This window comes from Ursus americanus, chromosome 24 (assembly GCF_024610735.1).
Source record: "Ursus americanus isolate L20-20 chromosome 24, mUrsAme1.1.p, whole genome shotgun sequence".
Taxonomy (NCBI): domain Eukaryota; kingdom Metazoa; phylum Chordata; class Mammalia; order Carnivora; family Ursidae; genus Ursus; species Ursus americanus.
The window spans coordinates 34,688,094-34,712,063 of record NC_142150.1 but is presented as its reverse complement, the minus strand read 5'-3'; the positions used below and the strand labels follow the sequence as shown (position 1 = coordinate 34,712,063).

The 23,970-nt window shown below is 55.0% G+C and overlaps 1 protein-coding gene across 1 annotated transcript in view; it reads right to left on the bottom strand.

Moving 5' to 3' along the window:
• Nucleotides 1-1,135: 1,135 nt before the first annotated feature.
• P2RX3 (purinergic receptor P2X 3) overlaps nucleotides 1,136-23,970 on the bottom strand; it is a 28,185-nt gene continuing 5,350 nt past the window's right edge. The window contains exons 2-12 of the mRNA XM_045787042.2: nucleotides 22,106-22,241; nucleotides 21,614-21,685; nucleotides 21,316-21,379; nucleotides 20,514-20,607; nucleotides 20,136-20,213; nucleotides 19,380-19,521; nucleotides 18,758-18,894; nucleotides 5,562-5,655; nucleotides 5,195-5,260; nucleotides 4,501-4,578; nucleotides 1,136-4,048 (exon numbers count right to left, since the gene is read on the bottom strand). Of these exons, the coding sequence (XP_045642998.1) occupies nucleotides 3,935-4,048; nucleotides 4,501-4,578; nucleotides 5,195-5,260; nucleotides 5,562-5,655; nucleotides 18,758-18,894; nucleotides 19,380-19,521; nucleotides 20,136-20,213; nucleotides 20,514-20,607; nucleotides 21,316-21,379; nucleotides 21,614-21,685; nucleotides 22,106-22,241 (1,075 nt within the window). The 3' untranslated portion in view covers nucleotides 1,136-3,934. The remainder of the gene's footprint in view (nucleotides 4,049-4,500; nucleotides 4,579-5,194; nucleotides 5,261-5,561; nucleotides 5,656-18,757; nucleotides 18,895-19,379; nucleotides 19,522-20,135; nucleotides 20,214-20,513; nucleotides 20,608-21,315; nucleotides 21,380-21,613; nucleotides 21,686-22,105; nucleotides 22,242-23,970) is intronic.

Genomic DNA, 23,970 nt, shown 5'->3' with positions numbered 1-23,970 from the left:
CGAGTCAGTGTGTATCAGTGTGCTGAGTGTGCACTCATCTTCAACACCTCTGCGTATTTATGGATGCGCCTGGATGCTGCGCACGTCTGTGTAGCTTCGCCCCCTCATATCCCCGAGTCTGTGTGTGCCAGTAGGTTTGTGAGCGTGCGTACATGTGCAGGTGTGGCATGCATGTGTGCAGGTCTGTGTCTGTGTGTGCATGTGTGTATCTGTCCAGGCATGTGGTGGGGTGCACAGTTTCAGGAACAAAAAGAATGGTCTTCTCAGACCGGCTTTGCTGCTAAAGGGGCCGGAGCTAACAGAACGGGACAAGAATGGAGACCCCAGGGGAAGGAGGTGGTGAGAAAGCAGGAGACAAGTCCCTTGCACATGAGCAGGGCCCCCCCACCCTCCCGCAGCAGGATGACGGGCCTGGGCACGGCAATGAACGTCGCCAATGCCAGGCCCAGGGACTGCCTCTGGGCATAGAGGCCTCTCCTCAGGAGAGGACTGTCCATTTGCCTTGGATGGACACGGAGGCAGGGAGCTTCTAATCACAGCGTGTTGGTCTTCCCAGGGACAAGAAAGGGGGCTGCCTGGGGTTTAGACCTCCCCCCAGGTCCCTTCCTTGCATACTCTACCAAGCTAATGCTTGATGCTTGGCTTCTAAGAGAACAGTGGAACCCCACTGTGGGTGGAGGGAGGATGGTCCGTAAGGGAAGATCTGCATAGGGAGCTCTGGGACCTGTATCTTGGCTTTTATCAGCCTCCACTTATCTCCTGGATGGGGAATGAGCTGTAGCCAACACCAGTAGCCCAACATCTTGACAGCCAACACGAGAGATAGAGGGAGGGAGGGGAATGGAGCGGGGCTCAGGCCTCTCAAGACTGAGGCTCGCTTGAGGCAGGACAGGGGAGATAAGATATCTCTCAAACGTCCATCACTGTCAGTTACTGGGCCTCAACTTCAACCATTATGCATTTATATCTTTGGCTGTTTATGGCCTTTCAGTCTTGAATAGCCCTTGAATAAAAAGCTAAAACTCGTGGGAGAAGAAGCTCCTGAGGGAGTTATCTATTAAAACCTCTGGGAGGTTGATGGGTAACTTGTGGGGAACAAGGGTTTGTGAGAAGGAACACAGAAGGGAAGGGTGTGTGTAACGTCAGTGGCCGTGGGCTGGGGGGTTGTGGAGAAGAGGGGGTTAATGGGGTGGAGGGTACATGTGCACCGTTTCCTCTTCCGGAGGACCCAGGAGGACTGTTTCCCAGGCTTCCTGGCACGAAGTTGGGCTCTGCAGCCTGCTGCGGAGCCTGGCCAGTGCGGTGGGGTTGGAGGTGCTGTGAGCATCTTCGGGGCCTGGTCTTTCCCGGGTCCGCGAGCCTCCTGTCCCCCCTTCCCCTGCCCCGGTGACCTGGCCTCCATGTGTCTCGGATGGCACAGCCACCGGGTGGAGAGAGCGGGCTGTCTGACCCACTCTGTGACATGAAACCTTGAGGTTCTGCGTTTTTCTTGGTACTGCAGCCTAGACGCCTCGTGTGACCCAACAGCTACAGAAAGGAAGGTGCCCACGGATGATCTGGCTTTTCTCATACAGCCGTGGCACAGAAGGCAAGATCGTAGACACTGGAGCCATAAAGCTCGGGGCTGGAGGCCCAGCTCTGCAGGCTCAGTCTCTTCCCCTTTCCAAGCTTCAGCCCCCCCTTCTGTAAAAGGAGGGTCACAGCAGACGACCCGTGTCGCGCACCCCGCCCATCGCTCCGCAGTGCCGTGTTATCTCTAAATGTTAGCTTTCATGCTGAGTAATTACAGGCACAACGGACTGCTAGGAGTGAGTATGGGCTCCAGTTCGAACTTCCGTGGACTCCAGATTTCATTTTCCACCCAATAGGATTAGTGACAAGCCACGGCAACCGCAGCAGGGTTGGCTCGTGGTCGTGTGGGTGACTGTGCCGAGTCCGCCATGCTGCGGCAGGGCCCAGGCAGCTGCTGTTACTACTACAGATGACAGCCGTCCATCTAGCACCCAGAAGCCCAGGCTCCGTTCCGTGTGGCCGGCACGGCAGGCTCACCGTCCCGAGTTCACACACTTGCTGGCAGGCCCAGGAGGAGTGGCTGCTGTCCCCACGGGAGGACCTCCCCAGTCCAGAGGAAAGGGAGGCCACGTGGCCTCGGTCTCCTCAGCAGGGAACGTCCCTGTGATCCCTGCCGGGGATGCTTGTGGGTCTCCCAGATGCAGGGCGCGGCCTCCACTGATGTCTCTGCTGGTCAGATCTCGGGACACCACCTGATGCCCGAGGCCACCCCTGGGGAGGTGTGATCCCACCAGCCAGAGGATGAGATGGGGGTGAAGGCCGAGCGGGGGAAGGGGTGATGGGCTTGTGCGATGGAATCTGACCCCTTCTTCCCTGGAGGGGGGAATCACTGGGGTCAGGCCTTTGCAAGGGCCCACTGTTCCCAAACTAGTTCCTTCTAAATGACTCCCAAAGCTGCCCACCCCCATCTCCCTGTACCTTCTGTAGCGGGGCCAGCCCTCCATCTACACAGGCAAGCTCCTCGTAGCTCAGACCACATGGTCATGCCTACACTCCAACTTTTCCAGACACCTCCAGACTCTGGGGCTAATGAAACTCACTCTTCAGGGCCACCCTCATGCATGAGCCCCTTCTAATACCTAATACCGTATTATTTTAAAAAGATGCCCCAAATTGTATATCCTTCAGGCTTCCGAAGTCCTGGGTCTGCTCCTGAGCTCTGCCCTGGGGAGAGTCCCGGCCTCTCATGGGAGGAGAGCCCAGAAAGCGGAGGGGACACCAGGCTGACAGAGGTGTGGGGGGACTGGGATGCTCCCACAGCATCCCACAGGATGCTCTGCCTCCTTCCCTCAGTGCCAGGACACCTGTGTTCTTGTTTGGCCACTAACCGTGTGACCCAAGTCATTTCCCCTCTCTGGCTTTGGTCTGCTCATCTGTAAATAGGAGAGTGGGACAAGCGGGATTCTAGCACTTGAAGGCTGACCACCGATTAGGACCCTGTCGGGGGTGGCCTGTCTGGCCAGCTGCTCATAGGGCTTCACGCCTCATAGGAGCCTGTTCACCAGCCTCGTAAAGCAGCTCTGCCTGCTGAGAAAAGGGCCCGGGTCTGGGAATCATGCCCCACCCTTGGGGGTGGCCTAATGTGGAGTGGGGGGGGGCCCAGATGTGTGTGAGTATGTGGGGGTCCCAGAAAGAGAACAGAATGGTCCTTCCCTGGTTGGGGACAGAGCTAAGTCATGCCTCCTGTTTCCTTCTGAATTGGGGATCCACCCAAGCCAGAGAGAGACCCGTATCACTGTCAAACTGGTCTCCCCTAAAATGGGGCCTGAGCTCCTGTCCAAAGCATGGGGCTTTCTCTTTATTACGCGGAACCTAATCCTGGTCACCGTGGGGAAGGCTGAGCAGCAGGGGCGGGGAGTGCACTCTTCTCTTGTGGAGTTAGACCTGGGTTCAAATCCCAGCCCTCTTGCTTCTTAGCTGTGTGGCCTTGGGCAAATGACTCAGTCTCTCTGAGCCTCAGTTTATCTTCAAAACAGGGCAACTAAGATCTACGTCATAGGATTATTCTAAGGGCTAAATGAGATGGTGTATGTGACTTGGCACTTGGTAGTGCCTTGTGGCTATTTTCTATTACTACTATGCTCTCTACTCTTCAGAAGGGGGATGACTCAGGTGCTGCTGCCCTGGGGGTCCTGGGAAGCAGACAGGGCAAGGCAAGGGGTGAAGGGAGATCGAGGTTGTAGCAGGGGGTACTACCTGTCTGCCGGAGCACTGGGAGGCCCAGACACCTGGGTCCGGCGTGGCTTCATGGGGTGAGCAGCAGAAATGAAAGCCCCTCCCCCTCCATCCCCCCTTGCCCAGGTGGAGTGCCCTATGGGGAGGCCTGGGGTCCAAGGGTGAGCATGGGGCCCTGGAAGGGGCCTTAGTGGCCGATGGAGTAGGCCCCCGAATCTGTGGACTGCTTCTCCTCGGTGGTCTGGTCGCTGGGGTAAACTGGGTTGGCCGAGGCCGTGACCTTCAGCGTTGTCTCGTCCACCTGCAGGCAGAAGGGCTGGCACTATCGTGCTCTAACTGCGGGCAAGACCCCCCACCACCACCATGGGACTCCTCTTGACAGATGCAGCAGAGAAGGCTCAGGGCCTCGTTATCAGGGAGCTCCAGCAAGTCTGTGTGATCCCAACAGTCTTTCCATGAACCTTGTGGGCAAACAGATACCTGAGCTAACCCGTGGCAGGATTTGTCCCTCCCCAGAAATGGAGAGGGGGCAGTGAGTGGATGGGGCGTTGGCAGTGATGACCCACAGAGCCCCCACAGAGCCCATTCTGGGCCAACTCCCTCTCTTCTGGACCCCCAATTTGCATCGAGGCCCCATGAACTCCTCTTAAGAAGCCCCCAAAAGGGAGAGCCACTGAGAGCCCCCGGGTTCTAGTGCCCCTCCCTGCCCCGTCCCTCTACATCTCGTGCCCCGCCCCCACACCTCCAGCTCACCTCCTCAAACTTCTTGGCTTTGTACTGGTCGGCCCCCTTGAGGAAGTTGAGCAGGATGATGTCACAGAGGACAGTCCCCTGGAGGAGAAGAGGCAGGACGGGCTCAGTATGGCAGGAAGCAACAGGCTCAGGTGGCCACTGAGCGGCCGGGCAGTGGGCAGGGCTGCCCTCAAGCAGATAGCAGGCCAGAGGTTGGGGTGAGTCCTCCAAAGACACCTGACTGATGTTTCCAAAACGTCCATGGGCTTTGCAGAATGTTTTCATCACCCACCTCTCTAGTCTTGGCAGGGACCGCAGACCAAAATGCAGAGAGAGAGGACTTGGCAGGAGAAGCAGAAGGTGAGGGGGTAGGAGTCCCTGGGAGCAGGGCTCTGTTCCTTTGACCTGTGGAACCCTGGAGTCTCCTCCCTCACCCTCACGGTGGGGAGCAGGAACTTTGTACCAGGTGGAGCCTCCTGCAAATGGGGAGGCTGCTGCAGGAGGCAGTGAGCTCTCTGTGACTGGGGTTGTTCACTCAAGGACTAGCCTAGCAGGGAGGCGCTGAGGGAGACTGAGGCACGGGGCCAGAGGTCGGGCTTTCCATTCTAGGCAGAAGCGGGGCTTACCTGGGTCACTCTCCCCAACCCCCCCACCCCCGCAGCTGGGGCCCCACCTTGACTGGCCTCCTGTCTGAGGCTGGAGGGGCTGAACTCACCACTCCCACGGAGGTGAAGGCTGCCACAGAGCTGATGATGGTGGGGATGATGTTGAACTTGCCAGCCTGCGAGCAGAAAGACCAAGGCGGGTGGGCAGAGAGTCCAGCACGAGGTCCTGAGGCTGGAGGCTGAACGTGGACTCCCAGCCAAAGACCGTGGAGCGGAGCGCTCTTGGTAGACCAGGAGGCCCCAGCCCTTGACCACAGTGGTGAAGAGTCTACAGATGTGACTCACTGAGGCTCTCAGAGCTGGTCAGTGCAGGACTTTGCCCCCCACCCCCGCCCCTGGAGGAGGCTCTTGAGGGCCCAAGACTGGTCTGGGTTTCCTCCCCTGTCCTCCCCCAGTCTGCCCGGCCCAAGGACTCACGTTTCCATACACCAGCACATCAAAGCGGATGCCGAAAGCCTTCAGGAGTGTGCGGTACTCACTGCCGTTCTCCATCTTGTAGTATTTGGCGAACCTGAAGGCCAGAGGTGCGAGGTGGGTCCCACTGCGGGCTCCTACCTGAACCTTCAAGGTCCTCTAGAGCCTACAGCTCTCACTCACTGAGCAATTCTTACGGGTGGTTTGCGGGACACCTGCCACTGTCCTCCCTGTGTGGTTAGCTGACCCTCTGCGCAGACATCATCCTGGGGGCTTGTTATCAAGGTAGATTCCCAGTCCCACCCTGAACCTGTGGAACCGGCATCTTGGTGGGTGGGGCCCAGAACTCTGCCTTTTAAGTAATTTCCCTAAATGATTCTGATGCGTGCAAAAGTCTGAGTCTTGCTAGACTCTAATCTTCTTCACTTTTATTTGTTTGGGTGCCCCTGGGCCCAGCTCACTGCAGATGCTCCCCTCCCCATAGGCTTCTCAGCCTACTTGGGTTCAAAGCCTGACTCTGCCACTTACCAGCTGTGCAAACTTGGGCCAGTTACTTAACCTCTCTGAGATTCAATTTCTGCTTTTGTTATTGGGAGTAATATAGAAGTCCTGCTTCACAGGGGTGCTACGAGAATTGAGTGAAAGCACACACACCAGGGGTCTAGAACAGTGCCTGGAACACAGTCAGCACCCAGGGAATGCTTGCTGGTGTTGGCTGTTATTATTGCTAAAGAAACACATTTGCATTTATAGAGCACTTTTGAAAAGCCTTGAGGGATAGGGATGTGACTGCTCTGTTTTTCAAGTGAGGCTCTGAGGAGGTTAAGAGACTTGTCCAGGGTCACCCAGCTGGCTGAGACTCAATGCTAGAGTTGCCCGAGACTATATGCTCCACTCCTTCTCTGCCTGGGCTGCTGGGTGCCAGGAACCATGCTGGGGATAGATAAGAATGATCACCTCCAAAATGGGGGCACGAGCATCTCACTGTGAAGATGCCCAGGGAAGGGAAGGGAAGGGAAGGGAAGGGAAGGGAAGGGAAGGGAAGGGAAAGGAAGGGAAGGGAAGGAAAGGGAAGGGAAGGGACCACCTATGGCTTCACAGTCACCAAGCATGCGGACTGCATCTGTCTAAAGCCAGTACATTCCCCCTACGGCCCTGCCCATCGTAGGCAAAACTCAAGTATCAGCAAAGTGTAATTTCTTGGGACTTCCATGGACCCACAGTGGTGACACGGGCTCCCGACACCAGTATCCCAGGAGCACGGTGGGGGTTAAGTGCGATGATGGGGTGAAAGGGCTCAGAGAGCTTCATAACTCTGTGGGGTTGACGTGGGTCTTATTTAGTGCTGGCTGTCTCCCCTTCAGTGTTTCCGATGACCCCAGCTTCCCAGGCCTCTCCCACAGAGAGAGGGGTCTGAGGAACTCCTTACCCCCGAAGCTGTTCAGTGACTGTGACGCCCCTCCCAGGGCTATTTGCAGTTGAGCCTGCAGGGCAGGGAGAGGGAACTGCTCAGTCCAAGTGCAGAGCAGACCACAGAGGGATCACAGGCATGTAGGGAGCAAGATCATTTTGCGGAAGAGTCATCGAAACTCATAAAATGTCAGCCACTGTCTGCTCTGGCTGTGCGGAACTCAAGAGTCAGGCAGAAACGAGTCTAAATGCTGTTCCACCCCTTGCTGGCAGTGTGGCCTTTTACGTGACTCAGAACAGTTTCATTGTTCATGTCTATGACATGGGAGTGCTCATGCCTCCCCCCGTCCGTGGGTCTGTTAGCTAGAGGGGTAAACACTGAGACCCACCCTTTGAGACAGGCACTGTCGCGATCCTGGGGTTGGACCTTCTGCCTGTCCCTCCACACCCGTTCTCTGCCCGCCCTTCTCCACAGGGCCTGGGAGCCTGGTCTGCAGACATTGCCTCTACCAAGCTCCCTGCCCTCCCTGCCACTGGGCTCAGCAGTGGGAGGCATCCACAGGCCATCAGAGGGTGGGAACGGAGGAAGAGTTTAACTGGGTCAGGAAGGAGTCCGGGCTGCATGTTTTCGTGCCTGCTTATGCCTGGGCATGGCTGGAGCGTGTGTACCCAAGATGTGCACCTGTTGCCCCAAGCTGAAAAGAAAGGCTGAAAGCTAGTCAGTGAGGGAAAGCTGACCTGGGAAGGTGTGTCTGGTGGACTTTGCAGCCAAAGGGAGGGGGGCAAGGGAGGCAGGATGATCTTCTCGAGATTGAGACCCAGAGTAAAAATGGGAGTGGCCCCAGGAAGGAGGCTGAAAGAAGCCCAACTACCTAAGCCAAAGAAGCAAAGACTTGGAGGACAAGGAGAGAGGGGAGGGGCTGGACCAACTTTAAAGATGTGGTAAGTTATGGTCTGGGTGGTGGCCCCAGACGGCTTCACAGACCAAGGCAGAATGGAGTGGGTCGGGCTACACCAGCAGGGGGTCCCACTTTACAGATGGGGCGACGAGGAAAAGGTAACTTGTCTGAACTGGGTTCCAGCCTCTGCCCTTAACCCTGCATGTGCTGCCTCTAGGCCCCTGAGTAGCCGGTAAGGACCCAGATCTCAAAGCCCTTCTGTCTTCTGTGTTCTCTTCACATCACTGGAAATCTCAGGTTCCCTGTCTGGGAGATGTGGCACCTGACGTCCCTGGGGACCGGGCAGGGGTGGGAGGGTGGGTCACAGGTGCTTGGGGCGGGGCAGAGGCTAGGACTGTGCTCCTGAAGTCTGCATTCAGGCCTGAGGCTGCAGCCGGGAGAAATGCTCTCACTTCGACTTGGAGAACAAAAAGTCAGCATCCTGGGCACTATGTTCAAAGCTGGCTAGCTAAATTTATCTTGGGAAGGAATGTGAAGGAACAGGGAGAAAAACCAAAGCGGACTTGGTTTTTCTCCAGCACCTGCCTTCCAAGAGGCAATAAGTATGATAAGATCATTATCTCACCAACCACCCACCCTCGGAGGAGGGTTGGCAGGGACTGGTTCTCTTCCTGGGAGGGAGGGAGGAGGAAGAACAGCGCTCAGGGAGGGAGGGCCCGGGCTGCAGGAGGGAAGGGCCCAGGAGTCCTGACTGCTGCCCTCGAGTGTGACCCGTGAGCGGAATCCAGCGCAACCATGTGGCACTGGGGTCTGGGTCATCTTTTCTCTTGGCACACGGCTGGGCTATACTGCCCACCCCTTTCCCGTGAGCTAGGTGGGGCCCTTGACTGGCTCTTGCCAGTGCAATGTGAATGGAAGTGAGGTTTGTCACCTGTGGGCTGAGGAGTGTCAGAGCCGTGTGCCTTGTTCACCCTCCCCGCCCTCATGGCCACCTGCTCAGGAGCTAGGGGTGAACTCAGGCCCTAGGGGAGACTGATTCAATAGATGACAGGAGCCCCGCTCCCCAGCGCCCCACCTCCAGCAGCCACACAGACATTGGGGTGAAGGCTCTGAGCTGAGGGAGCTGTTACAGCAGCTACCAATATTTACCCTGACTGTTACAAACACCCCTAGTTACCCAGCTGAGAAACCTGGGGTTCAGGGAAGAGAAGTTCTCTACCAAAGCATGAAGAGGGAGTTAAAATTGGGGAGTTTTTCAAGATTAGCCAGAGAAAGGGCAAATCCCAATGATGCCACATTCCTAGGCTTATTCCCTCCAAGAGTCTTGGAGGTCTGGGTGTGGTTCTGTTATCTTTAAGTAGTTTTTCCCACGCTGGACCAGCAAAGTCTCTCTGAGCTTTCTACTGCAACTGAGCAGCGAGAAGAGAAAGAGCCATGGGGAGGACGAATGAGATGACGTTAATATATCGGGAGTTCCTAAAGCTTGTCCCTTTTCTTTCTTTTCCTAGGATCACGATAAATGAAATAATATTTACGTTGACGTTTGCCACTACACTCTCCTGCCTCCTGGAGAGAATCGTATCAGCGGTAACAACAGCCGGCATACACTGAGCGCCTACTATGTGCCCAGCACTGTGCCAAGTGCTTTACACTCACCACCTCTTCTAAGACCCAGCCCCATGGAATTGAGTTCTGTTGTTCTTTCCACGCTATAGATGAGGAATCAGGGTCACACAGATTAGCAGTTTGTCTAAGGTCCCCAAACCCAACAGTCTGTAACCAAACCTGGGATTCAAACTGAGGCAGTCCAGTGTCAGAGTTCACACTCCGAGCCAGCATTCTGGACTGGTCTTTTTGTTGCCTGATTTCTGTTAGGTCGTGGCTGATTTCTTTCTGTTCTCCAGCTGGGGGCCCCTTTGCATTGGCAAGGTGGGTCTCGACACCCAGCGTCATCGGTGGGGTGCAGAACAGGAAGAGCCATGGAGTGTGGGAAGAAGGATCCCCAGCCTCCTCATCTGCAAAGGGGATGGGCAGAGCGACACCCCCTGGCCAGCCTTGATTTCTCCCAAATCCCCCGATGCCTACCTCTCCAGCCTTGGTTTTCTTGGCTGGGAAATGCAGTTGGCGAGCACGACATCACCAGCACGCAGCCCAGCCCAGTCCACCTTCCTTGCCTGTTGGCAGAAGCCCCGCAGTACCATGCACCTCAAGTGCCAGCCACACCACACCGCCTGATCCCACAGACGCGGACTTCTTGCCTTTGCCCATGCTGTTCCCCCTCCTCCCCTTCCCACCTTGCAAACTCCTATTCACCCACTAGGGCCCAGCAGGTGTTTAGAGCACACCTACCCTATGCCAGGCACTGGGCTAGGCCCTGTGGACACCTTGGCAACAGGCTCTGCTCTCATCAGAGGGAGAGAAATATTAATAAACACACACACCCATCAATAGCTAAAATCTGACATAAGGGCTGGAGGGGAGAGAGCACTGTTGGAAGAGCACATTTAGCAAAGACAATCAGACCTAGGCTGCGAGTCAAGGAAGGCTTCGTGTAAAGTGATGTCAGAGTTGAGGCCTGAGGGATGGAGGGTGGAAAGGTGCGAAGGGCGGAGGTGGGGGCCGCTTTCCTGGCTGAGGGAGTCGCGAGCCCTTTCTCCTGGGAAAGGACATGGTGTCTCCGGAGAAGCTACAGGACCTTGGTGGCCTGGAGGACACTGACGGGTCCACGTCCTCCTGGCTGGCAGAGTCAGTGCTCGCATCTCTTCCCAGGTCCACCTTCCCAACGTTCAGGGCTTCATGCATGTAGCTTGAAATTGACAAGGGGGGTGTATTTAGACCCAGGAAATTGGCAAAATGATGAATCAGGTGTTTCCCTTGTCTGTTTCCTTTTTCTCCAGAGCCGGTTTATCAGTGGGGGGCAGAGGCTGTGAAATCCCCCTGCACTACCTTTCCTGCCTCTGCGGGGCCCAGGCCTCTCCCTCCGTACCTGCGCACCTGACTGCACTTCACAGTTTGCACTATTGACCGCGCGCCAGATCTCACCGCCTTTGCCCGAGGACCTCCCTGGTGCAGTGACGGGCAAGGTAAACGCTTTCTGAAGGCATCAGTGGATTTCTGCCATCTCCCAGACTGAGTTTAGCAACGTTGGCTCCGTGTTTCCTCCTCCTGACTCGGCTTCTCTAAGTTCTCCCATTCTTCGGGTGCAGCCAGTGTTAGGCGGTAGCATCAGGCTGTTTCTTCCCAAATAGAAAACATTTAGATCTGGCAGGTGGCTGGGTGGGAACCGGCCCCTGTGGAGGGGCAATGGGGTGGGGAGAGCAGAGGCATACTCCGTGTGCATGCTTACCCCTGCTGAGCGCTAGGCTGGAGGCTTGCAACCTGTTCCTTCAGGCCTCGTGACGACGGCTCGGCGGTGCAGCCGTGGGTGGAGGGGCTTTGGAATGAGGCAGTCCTGGGCTTGAACCCTGGCTCCGAAGTAGCTTACGTAAGCTGAGGGAAAGTCCTTCGCCTCCCTGAGCCTCAGTCTCCCCAGATGTGAAATGGGGGTACTAGCGAGAGCGGCGGGCTTGTGACGGAGGATTCCATGAGCTGCTGGCTGTGACGCGCAGAGCTTTCGGGGCACGTCAGCCGGTGCTCATCAGGCTGGACAGAAGCCTGGCCGGTGGCTGTAGAAGCTCCTGGGCCTGCCAGGGGCACCGCTGGGATCTGAACTCCGTGCCCACCCCTGCCGTTCCTGAGGGACGAGCCAGAAAGGAGACTTCAGGGTGGCCTCAGTGAGCAGGGACGTGTGAAGCTGGTGCCTGGGAGAACACCTGAGCTGCTGTGGAGAGGCCACAGGGCCCGAAGGAGAGAACAGCGGGTGCCCTCAGCCACTGAGCTCCGGAGGGGAGAGGAAGGGGGGAGCAGGGCTGGAGCTTGTCTGATTGGCCCAGCTTTGGCGCAGCAGTGGAAGGAAGGCGGATAGCCCCTGGTGTGCCCACCACTCTCGACGGTTGACTTCCACAGGCCGCCTGCCTGCCTCCCTTCCTCTTTGGTAAATGTGGGCCTTTAAGGAATGGGGGCCCTCGAGGGGCGGGGAGATGGCCGGCATGTGGCCCACTGCTTCCCTGCATGGCTGTAGTTCGGTCCGTGGCTGCCGTGGCCGTGCAGGGCTGGCGGTGGGAATGGCTTCCCACTGTGTTAGGCTGTAAGTGTCTCAGCTCCCTTGCCGGGTGAGTTTCTTCACAAACCCCCGCCGAGAGGGCCTTCCCACGGGGACCTTCCCCGACACCCCTGTGCTGCGAACAGACAGGACAAGCCCAACACGGCACCGAATCCAACAAGCTGAGGCCTGACAGGGCTGACACACTTCCGCGCACGTGTGTGTGTATGTACACGTGATCCCTCATGTCACGAGCAGCAACAGATAAAGAATGAGTAAGTACAAACATCAATTACCGTAATAAATCATTTGTCAGGTGTGCTGCTGCTGGGCGGTGTGGAAGCTACGTTCCAATGTGACAGGTCTATAAATGATACCGCACGCTTCAGTGGCCGTTCCACCCACACACACTCACTCAGACTTTCCCAGCTCGAGGGGACCTTATCGACTTGAAACAGCCCATTTCACAGAAGAGGAAACCGAGGCCCATGGAAGGGCTGGGACTTGCTGAAAATCACACTGAGCATTCGCGGCGAGGCCTGAACCACAGCCTGGGCTCTCTCTTAAGAAAGAGCTTCATCTTAAGATGAATAATTAATTACTCTCGGCTTGCTCCGGCACAAAATATTTTTCGTATAAATATTTTGTTACTTGGGTTCAGGTTTATCATTTCCACGTGAGCAAAGGAGCTGGTCTCGTTCGTGTTTGTATCAGCCACAAAGCCTGACAGAATATGGTGTTGGAAGAGATCTTCAGAGCCCTCCCTCGTGAGCTACAAGAGGTTTGCTGCTGCTGCCTGGACCACCCCCCCAAGAGAGAGAGGAAACTCGCAGCCTCTCAGAGCAGCCCAATTTCAGCCTTGGGAGGTTCCGGCCCTCAGGAATGCTTCTCCACGCTGGACTGACATTTGCAGTAGTCGGCAGTCAATACACGTCGGCTGAATGGAGAAGGTTTTTATCACAATGTACGAAGCCCTTGGAAACTCTCAGACATCTGTTTAGAAACGATCCCATGGAGTGATGGAAATTCCTTCCTAAAGCAGGGACACGTAACTGTTGCAGGAAAAATAGCAACAAACTTGCAGGATCCGGGTTGGACTTGCGAGGGAAAACTTGGGCCTGGAATTTGAGTGTCTAAGTGAAGGAAGTGGTGTTCTCTGTGAAGCTTTTGCCTGGTGAGAAGCGATTTTTGCCAGCTGAAATATACTTTACAGTTGATTTTATACTGATAGGAAAATATCTCCTGGCAGGCTCATTGCGTGGGGGTGGGGCGACGTCCTTGGATCAGCCTGGGACTCCTTCCCTTAGCGAGGACCCGGAGGCATTATGCACTTACGCATATTCTAGGAACCCAGTCAGCTTCAGGGGCGGACAGTTAAACAATGGTTTGTTGTTGATTTTTTAAAACATATTACTATTAGTTCATCTTTAACGAGGCAGGGGAAGATCGATGGATGGGATCTACCCGAGAGCCAGGTGGCTAGATGTTTCCTGGGCGTAACCTTTTTTGGCCTCAGTTCCCTTGTCTGTAAAATGGGGGTAACCATACGGGTCCTGCAGGATACTCGCCGTTACCAGCACAGGCTCCGGAGGCTGTTGGAATTTAACATCCAGGCCGGCACTATTTGCTGTGCGGCCTTGGGCAGCTAACGAAAGCTCTGAGTGTTAGGTTATAAAGTTGTCTCTCTTCAGAGGTGACGAGATAATCCACAAAGAGCACCTGCTACGTCCCCGGCTCACTGGTAAGCCCTCAATGAGGGCGAGCCGCTGTTTTCTGCCAGTGAAGTTGGTTGTCATGAGGACAGGCTAGACGTGAAAATTATAAAAGGCTGTGTGAATTCAGGATTGCTCTGATGGCCTCTCCTCCCACTCGAACCTACACAAAGAGGAAAATGGATCACGGCGAAAGCAAGAGAAATATACCCCCGTCAGGGGGCCTTCAAGCGTCTCTGTGGAGATGATGGGAAATGGCTGCTTTTTTAACACAGATTCTATGGCTTTTGGAAGGAGAAAAATCCAGATTGCAGAAAGAAGCGTCAAAGCCAAGGGCGCACTTTCGATTCCGTCTCTGTCAGTTGGCCTAAGATCTTGCTGATCTGCACGTTTCTGCATTGGAAGCAGCGCAGGCGCCAAATTTCCGAGCTCCAGGAAAGCTGCTGTGGGTACATTTCCAACACGAAGCCATCACTAGAAACACCTCCAGCACGAGGAACATCTAGCAGCTGAACAAGTGTTTTTTGTCCCAGACACCAAGACAGGAAATCCAAAACTGCCTTGCCTTTTCGAAGCAAAGCTGCCTTAGGAGTGCTTGGAGGAGAAACACGAATCCCGAATCCAGCGTCGCTAAACGCACCGTTTTGCCTCTGTCCCATCGTCCTGTTCCCGCTGTCACCGCTGGGCCCCGTCCCCCCCCCCCCCCCCCGCTCGCTTCTTTGTTGCAAACCATGTGCCGGTGGAAGGTGTGCTGGAAGCAGTGTCTACAGATCGGTGCCTGCGTTTGAGTTCCGATGTCCCTCTTACTTAAGCTGTGTAATCTTGGGCAAGTCTCCGTCTTTCCGAGCCTACTATGGGGGTGTGGGGGTGAGCTGCGAGTCCTATCAAAACAGGCACGAAAAGGCTTTGCAAACCTAAGTCTAGGGGCTCAGTCTGAGGTCTGGGGATGGACTTTTAAAGATCTTCAGAGTCCCAGAACTTTATGCTTCATAAACGCAGAGAAAAAGCCCTAGAGGGAAGCCTGCCCCACTGTCCAAGATGTTAACTTCCTACGAGGGAAGAAAGACTGAAAGAAGGAAAGGGAGTCTGCACATCTTCATGCCTATGTATCAGGATCACTTGCATTTATTACTCTGAGGATGTATTTATATCTTATTTGTAGAATCAGGTTTTGTTTTTTGTTTGTTTTTACAAAGAAAATGCCTGCAAAACGGCTCATGTCTATGAGTATATGCATCTTACCGGACATTCGGTCCATGAGCTCATCAGGGGCATATAAGGATTAGAGACCTCCAAGTGTTCATGAAGGATGGTGCTGGTCCTTGCTCCTGCCTTCCCCACCTGCCCTGGGCTGCCTCATTTGGCAGTCTGGCCGAGTCACAGCTCCTGTCCTCACCGCGGTGTCTCCTCCGGGTTCCACGAACTGCTTCCTGCCCTCGCGCCTTCAGACCTGGGCAGTCACCAACGTCCCGTTGCTGGTCCCAGGCCCTGCGCTGTCCTCCGTGGTTTCCGTACACCCTGCCCACACCTTTGAAACAGTCCCTTTATTAAACTCTCCTCACATTACCCAGTCTGCGTGTGCCATCTGTTTCCTGCTGGGACCCTGACTGCTACAGTATTTTTAATCTGTCTTTGTACCATCTCTGCCCATATACTCACACGCACTCGCATACATTCACTGACACACACCCTCACACACACACACTCCCTGCTTAGGCACACGCCACACTGACACACTCACCCACAGACTCAGACTCATCCACTAATAAACACACCCGCTCACTCAAAGACACAACACTCACATTCACGCGCCGCTGCCTCTCCCAGCGCCGCTGCCTCTCCCAGCGCCTTGGGGGATGTGGCTCTCTGGTTAAAATCCTGCTCCGGTGAACGGAGGGTCCCCCTGTGATGCGAGAACCGGGCCCTTGTTACACCCCCTGCCGCTGGGGTGCCTGGTGACTCTCTCCAGTTCTTAGTTTTTAGAAATGCTGTCCTTTGCCCTCTACTAATCCGGACAGACCCACCAATGCCACATTCTCAAGGACTCGGAAAGAGGCTTCATAAGAGGGCCAAATCAAAGTGGCTCCTGGAGAGGTTAGCTGTACAGAAAGATATAGGAGTAAAAACAAAATCTTTCCACCAAGTTTCAGGTAGGGACAGATGGCAACTTCAGAGATCACACAAACAAAGATTAATTTAGATGGACGGCACCGGGTAATTTGGGTGGAAGTCGAAGGGAGACACATTCTGGCTCAATACAAGGTCACCTTTCCAATCACTGGAGCTGTCACTGAGGGACAGGCTATCTTGTGAAGCGGCCCCATGTCTGGGGCTGTGTCACAGTGAGACTGATGCAGATAGAGTGGGGACAAATGACCTCGAAGGCTCCTCAGGACACCCCTGTAACCTCAGGCAAGTCACCTCCCCTCTGAAATTTCTGCTTCCTCCTTGGTAAGACAGCCACCTCAGCCTAGGGGGATCCCAGGGGTCCTCAATGACTACACATTCTCTAAATCTCTGATCCTACAGGCAAAGCGCTGCAAGGGGGGGGGCATTTGGAAAGGAGCTGCAGAAGTAATTAGTGATGGAAATGAGAATCTCTAGCTGTCTCTTGCCTGAGTGTGCAGATTAAAACAAGGCTGACTCTTGGCTGAATGACTGCATTTCCTCCAGAGCAAATGGCAACAGTAGGACGTTGAAAAACTCTGGCCTCTGTTGGAAAGGGAGCAGCAGACTCATTTGTCTGGGAGACAAAAGGCCAGGCCCTGAACTGTGCCTCCAGCAGCCGCTAGTCCTTTAGCCTCCATGGATCTCAGGGTCTTAATTTTTAAGCGACGAGAGTATCAACCACATGGGCATGTTTTTTTGAGGATTCACAAATATGAATGTCCCCAGCCTTCCTGGCTGCGTGGAAATCATCCAGGAAAATGTGTTTGCGTCCAGGCTCCTACGCCTACTGGCTGTTGTGACCTGGGGAAACTTGTTTCACTCTGCCAAGTCTTTGTTTTCTCATCTGTGAAGTGGGGGGATTGTGGCATCTGCTTCACAGAGCGGGTAAGGAACAACGCGCCAAAACCACACGAAACTCGGCCCCCAGGGCGGTGAGTATGGTACCCACAGATCAGAAGATTTGTGGGATCGGAAGCTTTACCGTTATCAGAAACCGCAGTGTGGCCTATGCTGAACCTGGCTGTGGTCTTTATTCTCTGTGGCCTCCCCAATGTGGGTGCTAGGCTTAGCCTCGGGGGTCCATGTGGTGCCAGTAGCTTGAAGGCAACACGAGGATGCTGGGTGGGTACCCAGGGGAGGGATCTGAGGGGGCTTGGGCAGAGCCCAAATCTTTTAAACTACAGGGGGGTTCAAAACGAGCAGCTTTTCCCTTCCCTACTCTGGCCTGGGGGTCTTTGGTGAGGGGATTAGTTATCTGGGTCCATACCTCTCAGACAGCTCCCCATAGGCCCCCGGGGGGTAGGCTCAGAGATCCTCAGATCTGTCTGCCCAAATGCAACCCAAGCTGATTTGGGACCAGGTCCACCTCGAGTTCTGCTCTGTGGGATGGGTGTGGGGGTCCCGGGGAGGGGAGTCGGGGTAGAGGGGTGGTCAAAGCACAATAAACTGGAGATCAAGAACTCCACACCATTGCTTCTTTAAATCAAAGAGCTTGTTCTAAAGCTGTGTGGTATCCGGGGTTGGGGTCCTCATAATCGTCAACATGCTTCCTAAGCTCTCCTGCCAAGTAAGTTATTTGGGAAATTGAAGAATTCCCACTGGCCACAGGGAAGTTATGAAGATGAAAACTTTGCATTTTAGATCCTGAGAATTTTATTAATATGTTGCTATTTTAAGCCACCATACAAATATCCTTTGTATTGATTTCTGTGTGATGTACCCACTGAATAAATATGCCAATTTCTGCCAGGGAGCCGAACAGTATTTTTAACCTACTTTAAAATATGTGTTGTTTCCTATGGTTTTTTAAAGTTTGGAGTTGATTATGAAAGCACTTTCAATTTTAAAAAATTCTTCTCTCCAGAGAATATACATATATATTTTAAACTATTAAATATAAAGTGTAATGGGACATAGTTTTAGATGTAGTTTAAAAACTACAAATAAATGTAAAAAACAAAGTGAAATGATTATTTTTTTGCTTCTGTCTGCCATTATATGGCAAACACCAAGTTCGAGTAACAATTCTTCGGATATGCGACTGAAGTATATTCTTACGTGTACTTTCCCCCCTCATCACTGCCTGTTTAGCCAATGTCACCTGTTTCGTGTGTATCACTGTCATATGTAATCAGAGCCCTACTAGAAACTCCGGGGCCTTCAAAACTCAAGGGAAAAGCAAAACAGAGAGCTGAAGCTTTTCATACCTTGGCCAATAGGATCCCAAGATAATGATACTATTGCCATTTCATAGACGGGGAAATTAGGATGGGAGAAGGTCAAGGGCTTGCTCAGTTTCAGCGGCTTCCAAATAGTTAACCCCGGATTCTTCTCTTTCCTTTTCTTCAAAATGGGGGTGATGGGAGGGGGCATCAGGGAAAGATTCCTTATGGCTCAAGGCCATATGTAAAGACTGGTTGGAGCTCTTGGTTGGAACGGCATGGAAGCACTAATGACCACTGTGGTTATTATTTGGGACTCAAACGAGACGTACTGGTTATGAACAGAAAGACAGACTTGCCATGTTGTAAACTGGTCCCGCTATTGCCCCTGCTTTGTGGATCCAGAAACCTTAGAGAATGCAGGTAGCGGAGAGGGGCTGCCTGGGCGTTCCTTAGGCACGTGACAGCTTCAGAGCCAGAGTCAAGAAGGGCTCAGAATCACAGCACGCACATTCTAGGAGACCTCGGTCACGTGCTCTGACTGCTGACCTGGCCTGTCCCTTAGAAAGTCCTTCCTGATTTTGAGCCAACACCTGATGGGGGTGCATGGGGCCTCTTCATCCTGATATGCCTTGCTGCTGGAGGTGTGACTCCTTAGAACAGCCCCTGCCTCCTCCTCTCGAGGTCCCAGGAGACCGGGGATTACCTGAAATTGTAGCCTGGGGAGACGCTGCTCTTCTCGGAAACGCCATCGAGCCGGGTGAAGGAGTATTTGGGGATGCACTGGTCCCAGGCCCTGTCCAGGTCACACACCCAGCCGATCTTAATGCCTAGGACTCCACCCTGTGGAAAGGGGCCAGTTATGAGGAGGAAGCGCTGTCTCCATGGCCTGCCAGGTGGGGGCTGGGGGTCATGAGACACGGACACGTGATTCTTCCCATTCTCTAGGTGGAGGTAAAGTGATTTGGAACAGTTGCTTAGTAAACAAAGGACTGCTGTCAGGGGCGTGGGCCTTTGGGTCTCTAGATCCTGCTTTTGTCTTGTGTCCCTCAGCAGCAATCCAGGATCCACTTTCCCATGGTGTGTGCTTTTTCAGAGCTCTAAGGTCAAGTGTGAAGGCGGGAATGGGAGACCCGAGTCTTGGCGGGAAGGGTGAGGGAGGCAAGGCCCCTCAGGACAGGGTTGGGAGCCCGCGGTGAGTCACGGAGCCCGCTGCAGGCCTGGTGTGCTTCCACTAGGTGGCGCTGCTGCCTGGCCGCTGCTCCGTCTTCCTGGTATTTCCACCCTCCGCCTGCCAAAGCGCCCCCAGTCCTTGGTTAGGTCCTCACCGTGCTGGCCAGTTTGGCAAAATCCTGCCCTGCAAACTTGACCACATCCCCCACCCGCAAGATGGGGCAGAAGGGGGCCTTGTCAGGGTGGAAGCGGCACGTCTTCATGTCTGCGGCTGTCAGGTTGGGAAGGAGGTTTCCCCTGCGGAAAAAAGGAGAGAAGCCAGGCCCGGCACTGCCGTGATGGGGCATGCACAAAGGTCTCTAGCCTTCCCCAGCCCAGGCAGGGGGATCTGGGACCTGATGTCTTGGACACTCATGGGCTTCGTCTCCTCCGTTCCTGCATCTTCCCTGCAACTCCTATCCCCCCCTCTCCGTATCAGGGTTGAGTGTTGTGTCTCATATCCCCCAGCTCCCAGGCTGGGGGGCCCAGGGGGCAGGAGTCACACCTGAGTTCTCTCAGCACCTCCGTGGTGCGGTGGAAAGAGTGGGATGGCCGCCTCGGGCCCTGACCTTTGGAGGTATCTGGGTTCCAGGCCCAGGCTAAACTTGTCTCTCATCTGCCTTAAGCAGAACTCCCATCTGGGTTCCAAGCCCCAGGGCAGGAGGCTGGCAGCGAGATTGGCCCCAGAGCCCACCTAATACTTGGTGGTCAAGGCCAGCTGGGAGATTGGGAATAGGAGCCCCAGGGGGATGGGAAGAGGGCGAGAAAGTGTGGAGAACCGCGTGGACAGGATTCTCTACCCCTCTGAAAATGAGCTGGCAGGGTGGGGTGGATGCCCTTCTTTCTGCTTTAGGGAGGGGGCTGGGACTCACTTCTCAAAGTTGAAGAGGGGGAAACGGATGCTGTTCTTGATGAAAATAGTGAAGTTCTCGGCTTCCATCATGACAGGCCTGTGGGTGAGAACAAGGGGGCCTTAGCTTCTTGGGAAGAGGAAGGGGAAATAAGGGGCTTTTGGCCCCGGGGAGCCACGTTTCCTGGTGGACGTTTCCCTCCCGGCACCTGGTCATGGCCGCTATGCGGCAGAGGGCCAAAGGGAGGGGGGTGGCAGGTGAGGTGGGGGAAAGGTGCCATCCTGAGGCCACTTTCTCGCCCAGGAGTGGCTACTACTAGGGGTACCCAGGAGACCCTCTGCAGGCTCAGAGATACAGAGCTCCCCCTATTGGCAAAGGAGAGCAGGGCAGGGGTCTCACATTTCCACCGTGTCCACCTCGGTGGGGCACCAGCCCTGGATCTCACAGGTCCGGAGCACAGAGCTGTAGTTCACGCAGCGGCCCGTGAGGATCCCTGCAGGGGGGAGCCACACATTCTGGGTGCCTGCCTGGCCCTTTGCTACTCCCTCACCCCCACCCACCTCTCATCAGGGACCACCCTCATTCAGGGACCCTGCAGGTGGAGGGGACAAAGAGGAAGGGCAGGGGAGGTGGACCTGTGGTACAGGAGCCCTGCCAAGCTCTTGCCCTCCTCTCCTCCTGAGCCCTAGGCCAAGCCAAATGGAGGTGATGGCCTTCCTCTGACACGTTTCAGGCCCTGCCACCAGGGCGCTGTTCTTGTTCCCCAGGCACAGTATGCTCTTCCTTGCCTCCGAGTCTTTGCTGCAGCTGTTCCTTCTGCCTAGAATGTTCTTTTTAAAGCCCTTCTATCCTACCAACTCCTTCCCACCCTTCAGGATCCATCTAAAATGTTACTGCCTCCAGGAAGCCATGTGGGTCCCTCTACCTGGAACCAATCCCTCTCCCTTCCCCAGCACCCACTGTTGCCCCTTGACAGCCCTTGCTCCCTCACAGCACACCTGTCTGTCACCACCGTCCCTGGGCTGCGAGCTCCTCCAGGGACAGCCCCCACTGGGTCTGGCACACAGTGAGCATCTTAAACGCTGGCAGAATGACAAGGAACAGGCCAATTCCCACTTTCTCCCCCATGGGGGCTGTGCTGCCTTCCAGGGTCCCACTAACGTTCTGGGGTTGTGAGGGGGTGGGGAAGGGCTGCACTCACCCCCACCCGGGAAGCGCTGAGGCCCGCACTGGCTGTCTGATACACAGCGGTACTTCTCCTCGCTCTGTGGGTAGACAGGTCTGCAGGTGGGTGTAGGACCCTGCGCTGGCCCTGGATGAGCCCTTTGGCTCCCAATGCTTCCCCATAACCAGGGACTTTTGGAAAGTGGAGGTCAGACCCAGCTCCAAGGCTGGAACTCAGACCTCTTCATACACCCACGCCCCTCCTTGCCACCGCCCCCCACCCCCAATGTTTTCTTCCTTGACCTGCTTCATTCAACCTCCCTCCCTCCCCTCACCTCTGGGCAGAATCCTTGCATCTGGTTTTCAGTGACTATCATCTTGGTGATGATGACAAAGACAGAGGTGCCCTTGGTAGGAGAAGGGAGAGAAAAAAGTGCACCAGGACCAATCTATGAGGTGGGTACTGCTCTAATCCCCATTCTACAGATGGGGAAACTCAGGTGTGGGGTAAGAGACCTGGCCAAGGTCACCGGGCTAACAAAGGGCAGAGGTGGGTCCAAGTCAGGTCCAACCTACCCACCCAGCCTCTCTTGCTCCTCTGTGTTTTGTGTTGATCACAGGCCCGAGGAGGACCCTGCTGTCCTGATGCCTAGTGCTGCATGCTGGAGGGCGCCCCACCCCCCACCCCAGCACCTCCCAGCCGCTGGGGAGGGAGTTCTCTGATCACTGATGCCACACACCCTGGTTTGGGGATCCCATTGGCACCCTCCTTGCCTTGCCCCAGCATCTGGGCATCCACACATGGCCCTGGGGTAGGGGGACCATACCTGGGGTGGGGTCACATAATCAGACACGTCCATGACTCTGTTGGCATAACGTCCAAAGCCCTTCACCTTGGTGACGACCGAGGACTCAATGGCTGTGTCCCGCACCTGGTAAGCCTTCTCGTGCAAGAAAACCCACCTGGGCAGGAGAGCAGGATGGAGAGCAAGAGAGGAGGGTCTAGGCCCATCAGACAGAGGCTGGGAGACGTCTCCTTCCCCAGCACTAGACCCCGTTAGGTGTCTGGCCAGGGGAAGGCCTGTGCTGGAGGGGAGGGACCTCACCCTGGGTTGGCTTAGAATGGTGTTTTTCCATCTTTCCCATTTCCTGCTTCAAGACCATTTGTAGACTTTTTCCCCCTAACGCCTCCATCATGAAATTTTAATACTATAGATATCAGCTTATATACTGTATGTATATTTGTGTTTTACACATAAGAAAAGTGAGTTTTTTTTTTTTAAATCCATGAAGAACACATTTTTCACCCCCTTGAAGGTAACGTCTCCCCCCGGGGGGCGGCAGCTCCCCTCCGCCATAGCATTGTCATTCCCGCTGGCTGGGAGGCCACCTCTTTGCAGGCCACTGGAAAGAGAAGGGGCAGAGGATCCCGAGCCTCTGACCCTGAGCATCCCAGGCTTTGCTCATGGGTGTATCCCAAGTGCGGGCACATAGCGGGTGTTCAGTAAACAAGTCAGTGAAGGCATTTGGGAGCTGGGAGCTTGGAGTCTCCATCTACGCAGGAGCCAGAGGAGAAAGACGCAGGAGGAGGAGAGGGGCAGTGCTGAACTTTTCCCTGGCAGGTAGGAGTTGGGTTAGCAGGCAGAGGCCACAAATCTTATTTCTTGGATTGTGCTGCCACCCAGTGGACATTTACCTGTACTGCCTTCTTCCCAAGGCCGGGCTCAGGGAGGACTCCCTTCCTTCCTTCCACCCTCACCTCCCTCCGCGGACTCTGGCAGCCTCCCCCAGCAGCAAGAAGAGCCTGCAGGCAACTCTTCCCTCTGCAGTTCTGTGAGGTGCCTGCCTTTCTCATCACAGCCCTCAAGGCTCCAGCCACTCTCCGCCTCGACAGCACGCTTCCAGCCTGTGGCCGGTCTTCCTAGTGCCAGACAGCATGCTGGGAGGCAGATGCAATCACTGTCCCCATTGCACAGATGAGAAAAGGTCATCAAATGCGTTTGGAAAGTGCCACACACTCTTAGTTTTGGAGAAATGCTGGTGACATGTTGTGGAATCAGGGAGTGTGCTTTTGGAAACACTGGATTAAGGTCATTTTCTGCTGCTAGCCAGGGAGGCACAAGGTGGAGGATGAGCGGAAGGAAGGGACTGGAGATGGTGTAGTGCAGAGAACACAAAGCTGGGGGCGCGCTAGGCTGGCAAGCTGACCTGAGGACTTTATAAGGAGGGAGTTAGGACTTCAAGCCCAGGAGCTTTCCAGCCCCAGAAAGTTGTCCAAGAGTGGACTGCTGTGGGAGGTGGTGAGTTCCACATGCCTGGGGAGACTCAAGGAGATGTGTTCAGTTGGAAGGTGGCTGGATTGGATGACCTCTGGGGTCGCAATAGGGGGGAATAGCTCCGGGATCATGCTGGGGGTCACAGTCACCTGTGGGATGGGCCCCTGCCCGTCCTGTTCATGCACACAGGCTGACATCTGCAAGAGACTCTTGTTTTCAGTGAGAGGGCTGGGAGTTATCCCCATCCCGGGGCTTCCCTCAGGCGCTTGAACTCCCAATGCGAATGCTCTCCCAGAAAGGGTGGAGTCACAGCCCCCGCTGGTGGATGGCTCCCTAACCTGTCCCGTTTTATTGTTGCTGCTGTCTGGCACGCAGTGTCCTGAGGAATGCACCGTTAGGAGGGTCACAGGCTCATA